Consider the following 6,807-nt stretch of genomic DNA (forward strand, 5'->3'; position numbering starts at 1 on the left):
ATGAGCGTCGCAGTATTCTTTTGGAAAATATTACGAACACGGAGGCTTTTTTATTCCCGGAAATATTACATATGCAGCTATCGATGTGAAGCTGGGTATGAGCAGATGTGAAAGCTTTCATTTCCAAACAAAATTTGCGAGTGTGGTAACGGAAATTGTAAGATGCTAAAAAGCAGTGTTTGGTAGGGCAAAACAGCAATGCCGTCGAAAACAAACCTTAATAAATTGCAGTTAAACTGCGAATTTATTTTGAACAAAAAAGATTAAACATTGCAATGCCCACGAGGTTTTTTTCAAATTTTAATTCTCCAGAAGTTCTCACGAAAAAAAGTTTGTTCCCGCCGTGCACACGCGCCACTTCCCTGTCCCTGTGCCGTTAGAAGAGGAAATCAAGGCAGGAGCTCCCACTTGACTCGAAGCTTGTCGTCCTCAACAAAGCCGTCATTCAGGAGATCCGCTAGGAGAAACGAAGTCTTCAGGAGACAAACACCAACATTGCTTGAAGTTTCGGGCTTTTGGTAATACTTCTCAGAACGTACTGTTTTAACCTCGACCTTACGTTCGGCGCCTCCCTTCGGGTGCACGACGCTCAGCTTGATTCTTTGCTCGAATGGCCACAGAACATCGTCGTCCAGGTCGCCTTTGTGCAGCGTTAAGCAAGCATGCACAGTAACGGAGTCGCCTGTTTTCCTGAAATATAGGCCTGGTGACATGCAGTAACCACGCAAGTACACCCTCTCGTTGTAATAGCTAGCAAAGCCTTCCTTCAGCGCTTTCTCTTCGAGGGGTTTCACACCCTGTACAAAAAACTCGCACCGCGTTGCTTGCAGCTGAGCCAGTGTGTGCACTTTTGTGATGCGCTCCAACGTCTTCTGACCATTCTCCCTCCCATCTGTTGTGGCTTGCTCCAGGGCAGCTGTGATTTGGGAAATAATTCCTGCAGTTGCCGTTGTCATATTACCCAACTGATCTGTCAGTGCTGTTTCTAATCGGTTTACCCCTGCAGAAAGATTGTTTACGGCGTCGCTGCGTGTGGTCATATATTCTTTAATTTCCTCGTTCGACGCTAGGATTTCTTGTCTTAAGGCTTCTTTGAATGCGTTGATATCATGAGAAATTTCATTCAACCATTCACCGTGCGTGCTATTATCAGCAGTGATTCTTTCGAGATAGCCCTTCATTTCATCCGCCTGCTTTTGAAATGCTTGGCTGAAAGTAGCAAAAGACGCATTGCCATTCTTGGGGTCGCAATTGCTTTGGGATTCCAACGAGGCGTCAGTCAACGAGCCGCAAGTTCCCGATCTGAGGTGGGCGCACACTTCGCTGCAGAGGACGTTCATCGAACACTTTGGACAGCAAGTAGAATGGTGCAGACATTCCCGCTGGAAATGGTGGGCGATCGTGGAAGCAGGCGTCACGTGCTGGCAACCCCGTTCGGCATTCCAGCACTTGACCTGCAAGGCGAACAAGGGTATATCTATTGAAATCCCTATTACCTCTCCAACGATGGATTTTTTTTTCAATTTTTGTTTTTAGGTTAATTCCTGCGGTTAATTCACGTCACCACTTGGTTGAGCACACGGAGAGTAGGATGCTATACAGGTTTGTTCTTCAAAATACCTGCAACACATGAAGTGCAAAGACACTGTGCTATTTTCACTTCTGCACTAACCTCACTCTGACTCATATTAGTGTAATACGTGAACTAAATTACAGTGTTATATGTATACCTTCCTGTACCCGTTGTCACGATTTTAGTTCTCCCCATGCGCCCTCATTTTCGACCACCTGCGTACGTACAGACGTACATTGCAGTAAGCAGCAGCAGAGAACGACAATAAACAGCACCTATGTTAATTTGTGCGCATGCCGCATTATGGCCGCGTTCAGACAAGGTAGGATCATAGGATATCGTGCTCTCCAGTTAATCTGGGTAGCAATTGTTGGATGGGTGGTAGACGGAGACAACATAGTAAAGCAGCTGGACATTTTGAAACTGCAGTCAGAGAAACGCAACGTCGAAATTCCTAACGCATGAAGGAATGACTGATTGTAGTTAATTCTATATAAACATGCCATCGTACTGGATCACCAGACGTCAGTTTATGATAAATAGTAAACCATGAAAAACAAGGGTTTTTACGCTAGTGTTCTGAAAAATAAACTTTGACATTCGCTACGCATGCTAAATGCACTACGTGTTGGTCACGGAATACGATACATGAAAAAGGAAAAGAAATGATTTTCATACTTTGAAGCAATAAAGAATGTTAACTATTTGAGAAACCCGGCGTCAGATACGAGTTTTGAATCTTATGCAAAAATATCGCGGCTAGTTCTGTTCAGCTCATCTGCCTTCGCTTAGGACCAAAAGAAATACCACTGTTGGGGAAATTGTTCAGCTGCAGTGGCAGTTGCTGTTCAAAGACAAGCGTTGAATGACCAAAACCGTGCTTGCGACAGCAGCGGCGACACGCTAAGCGAGTCGCTTTGGTTTCTTGCCAAAAAGGCGCACTCTACTGCGCACAGTACCGTATTGCGGTGGACCACGACCGCAAAAAGATGAAAAAAACTGAAGCCTCTCCTCGTCGCGAAAAAGCAGGAATAGAGGTCTTTCCTTTCAGTCATGAGCGCACCTGACTGAAAGAGCTTGTTGTCCACGGTCTATTTTACCTCATCTAGCATTGAAATTGTTAAGATTAGCGAGCTGTGACTGTCAATTAAGGTATCGCATAACACTACACACAAGCAACATAATCAATCGGCCCAACGTTGGAAATGGATGGTTTAATTTTGGTCCGTTGTAGGAGCAACCCTTGCCAATAATATTTGGCATATTAGCTGCGCTGCTTCGGTGCCTCTGGAACCTCCGCGGATAAGAATGTTTATTAACAATAGCTTTTTTTCTCTTTTGGAACAATACAAAATACCATGACATATGATAAAACACTACGCACGACGATCACCTTTAACTGCTAAATATATTTTTTTCGCACAGTCTTCATTACTCATACATCCAGAGAGCCGGACAGAATGCGAGAGTATTAAGGGGGAACTCGGCCCATATTTAAGAGTGCCTTCAGTAATGCACAAATACGTGTCCTTTTCTTAAAAGCTTCGAGACATCTGAGTCGTCTGTGCGGCTCCATAGTACTGCTTCTTTAGTGTATCCTGCTTATCCAGCATTCAAAATACCCGGGAAATAACAGCAGCATTCATACACACATTCCCATAGGAGCATGCAAGGTCAGAGAGCCATTGTTAACGGTATCGGCCACTGTCGAACAGTAAGTTCATCAGCGTCTTATCAGCTGTTGCTTTAGGCAGCCTCATCTTCACAGCTCTTCACACATGCACCCAAAGCCCCGCCACTACTACTGTCGGCGTCATCGGACAGTGAAAGCATACAAGACTCCGAATGATTATCATCATCATCAGCCTAACAGCGCCCACTGCAAGGCAAAGACCTCTCCCATGTCTCTCCAATTAACCCCTGTCCTTTGCAAGCTGCGGCCGCTGCATCAACGTAAACTTCTCTTATTAACCACCATTAATTTGGAAGTCATCAACCCTCAAACGCGGGTCAATGACATCCTAGTCGAAATCAAGAGGAAAGAATGGGCTTAGGCAAGGCATTTAATGCAAAGCAAGATACCCGCTGGTCCTTAAGGATAACGGAGTGGATTCCAACAGAAAGCAAGCGTAGCAGGGGGCGGCAGAAAGTTAGGTTGGCGGATGAAATTAAGAATGCTTATCACCGCTGGCTTATTGCATGATGTGGCAAGATTTCTTTTCTTCGAAACCTGCTTTCCTCACAAACAACAAAGACCATAAAAAAATACCAACGCACTGAACGAGAAACAGAGCTTGCAGGAATAATAAAGAGTAGGCAAAGTTGGTAAACAGGGCAAAAAAATGGATTGTTTCGCGTGGAAGTGAAAACAAAGGATTAACTTGGGGCATAACTATCCCTGATTAAAGACCACGACGACTTTCTTCGTGGCGAAGATTTCCAGACGCTTTCTTGCTTCCGGTTGTATTAAGGTTACGACATACTTAAATCATTCCGAGGTATACGCGTTTGAATGATCCCGCAAACCATCCTGTCGTAAACTGGTTTCTATTCATTGCACGGTTATTTAATGACGTTGGCATCGTTAGTTAAGGCTGGTACTCAGGCAATTCAAAGCGCAGTACACGGCCGAAGAAAATAACACACGAAGACACGGGCTGCAATGGTATACCGATATAGAGCGTTCTAATACAACCGAGTGCAACTTTTTGTTAAGCAGTCAGAGCGAGTGGTTCCGTCTGTCCACTTCTTGTTCCGCGTGTTGCATTTTGATTTCTTTTGTAGAAGGCTTTTTTCCGGAACAAATGAAGGTTATCGACAGCTCCAGACAAAAAGTGGCTGTGGCGCAACTCACCTCAGGCAGCATAAACTGAGCGAGAGTTCCTAAGCATGGTTATACACTGTCCAGCTTTGGTTCACCTGTATTTTTTCAGGACTTCAGCGAGCGCAAACCACGTGCCACAAGTGCAAGATCAAGCGTCCAGAGCGGCGGTCGGGGCAGCGGTGGACGTGACCGCCAAGCTCAAGAGCGAGTCAGGTGACTCTCACGTGCGGCCACAGGGGAGAATGAGCGGCAGAGCAGCGGCCTGCGCCGCGGTGGACGTGACTGCCAAGCGCGAAGCTATGGCGACGATGAAGAAGAAGATCGAGGCCCCGGCCGCTCGCGATTTTCGACATGCGGCGCGCCTCCCATTAGAGGTCAAATCAAAGACCCAATTGAGCTTCAGGCTAAGGGGGAATGGAGTATAGTTTTTAGCTTTAAAAGAAAAGGAGGAGGGGAGGCGGAAGTTGAGTGACTAACCTCTCGCCTCAGCAGCTGATCTAGAGGAAAGTCCCTCCACTCGACGTCGTCTTCGTCGTGCCACTCGTGGCCGTCCAGCGGACAGACGTGCATGTCTTCCTGGGCGCATTGCTCGTAGCACCAGTCGCACAGCACGTGCATGCAGGACAGCAAGGCGGTCCTCTTGCGCACCAGCCCGCAGGCACTGCACACCCTGTTCGTCGGAATGGTCTTCACGAAATTCAGAGGTCTCCAGTCGAGGTCCGGGCTGAAGCCGACCAGGGTATATTGGGTAGCGGCAGGAGGCATCACTCTTCGCGTGCGCTCGCTGCCCCGCCGCCTGAAAAACTGCATTTTTCCGCCCTCTCCGTGCGGGCTCTTATCTATTTCGTTTGGTCGTCAGGGCGACTATCAGAGCGGCATGCATCCACTACCTCTCGCGAAAAGTATTACCTGCTGCTCCCGTTTGGCTGTCGTTATCTCTTCGGCTGCATTTACAACCTCTCCAATACGTAGCTTTAACTCAGGCGGCTTTCTTTCTGAAGGGATCAAGCGAATAATATATTTCTGTTCCCTGCCTAATGGCAGAATTGAAAGTTTGAAACACTTTACAAAATGAGAATACTCGATGTGAATTGCTGCAGGCGCTGAGTGGTCATGGCGTTGTAACACTCAATAGTAATATTTCACGGTTACAACATTGCCGCCGAGCTGCGCGCGTTCGAGATTAGCGGTTTGCATCCCGTCCGTGCCGGAGTTTCGACGCCAGCGGAAGCTCAAACTTTCCTTGCAAAACTACCCCGGTTTGCGTTGAAAAACTAGTGTTAGGAACAGTTTCTTATAGTGTCCTTCACCAACGAACGACTCAGAAACCGACAGCCTTGGTTTAGGAGTAACACTTGTCGGGCGGCTAGTTGGTGCGTATTTCCAGAAAAGGGTTGTAGCGCCTTTTCCATCTCACTTAGTGTGTGTTTCTTTTCGGCGCTACGACGCTTTTCTTGGTTTAGGACCTAGCGCCTGATAAATCCTCTTGGATTTATTTCATTCTTCTTTAACCAAGACGTTCCTGAGAAAGCTGTGCAGCTTTATTTTGTTGCCGTATGGCTTCGCTTGGCTGTACGTCAATGAATAATTACTCCAATTTTTCAAATCTACTTCGCCTTCGGGTATTCCCCCACACATTTCACAAAATCCTTCAGGCATTCTGCTGGTATTTAAAGAAAGTTACCCATGAACTTTGTTTGTTCCTTGGGAAACTGTTTGTTCCTTGTGAAACTGTTCAAGACTCCAAGCCCTCCAATTACTTGCAGCCAGGCCTGCGGCAATTTTTCATTCCCTTCCGGCACTATTAGTGTGCAACATGATTCGCCATTGTTCGTTGGTCGCCCTTTTTTAGATATGAATGTCAATTTTATTTTCGCTCACTGTTTTTACTTGGCAGATGGCGTTTTCATATGCCATCTGACTCATCAAAGTTACCTTTTATGTTCTTTCGCAGCTAATAGTAGCCCGACTGACGCACTTTTGCTCTTTTTTGTGTGACCTATAAACAATTCTTGTCTGACAATAAACCCTAGTTGTTAGTTCAATGTCTTTGTTGCCGTGTCACGTCCTTGTCTATGGCGCTTTTTTCTTCACTTGACGTTGAAATTGGCTGTACACGAATCAGTGAAAAAATAAATAACACAATGGTACCTTACTTTTTATTACCTGTTTACTTCCTCCAGTTTCCACCCTAAGCTAAAGGCCGTGTTTTGAAGCACCACAGCCGCTTAATATAACACCATTGCCCACAGCAATATGCTTACTGACCTCATAGTCAGCCTCGGCAAATGTTTCCTTGTTTGCGGTCTGGTATGGATGACACACGGACAAGTTCAGATGTCTAGTTACCCAAACTTGACCAAATGAAACAATGAAGGTGGGGAAAAAGACCATGTGCTTAGGATATTAC

At 46.1% G+C, this 6,807-nt stretch overlaps 1 protein-coding gene across 1 annotated transcript; it reads right to left on the minus strand.

Annotated features, from left to right (window-relative positions):
- Nucleotides 1–221: 221 nt before the first annotated feature.
- Nucleotides 222–5,374, minus strand: LOC149329569 (uncharacterized). The gene is made up of 2 exons (XM_089562299.1): nucleotides 4,875–5,374; nucleotides 222–1,454 (listed from the first exon to the last, which is right to left on the minus strand). Exons 1-2 carry the CDS (start codon nucleotides 5,205–5,207, stop codon nucleotides 390–392), a joined length of 1,398 nt encoding a protein of 465 aa, XP_089418425.1. The 5' UTR covers nucleotides 5,208–5,374; the 3' UTR covers nucleotides 222–389.
- Nucleotides 5,375–6,807: the final 1,433 nt, after the last annotated feature.

Source organism: Amblyomma mixtum, chromosome 9 (assembly GCF_055824585.1).
Source record: "Amblyomma mixtum isolate Tamu chromosome 9, ASM5582458v1, whole genome shotgun sequence".
Taxonomy (NCBI): domain Eukaryota; kingdom Metazoa; phylum Arthropoda; class Arachnida; order Ixodida; family Ixodidae; genus Amblyomma; species Amblyomma mixtum.

Bases quoted from the DNA above. Each gene is read 5' to 3' on its own strand.
- LOC149329569 (XM_089562299.1), bottom strand. From the start codon at position 5,207: ATGCAGTTTTTCAGGCGGCGGGGCAGCGAGCGCACGCGAAGAGTGATG. The intron at 1,455-4,874 runs GTTAGTCACTCA...TTCGCCTTGCAG, and splicing joins ATCAGCTGCTGAGGCGAGAG to GTCAAGTGCTGGAATGCCGA.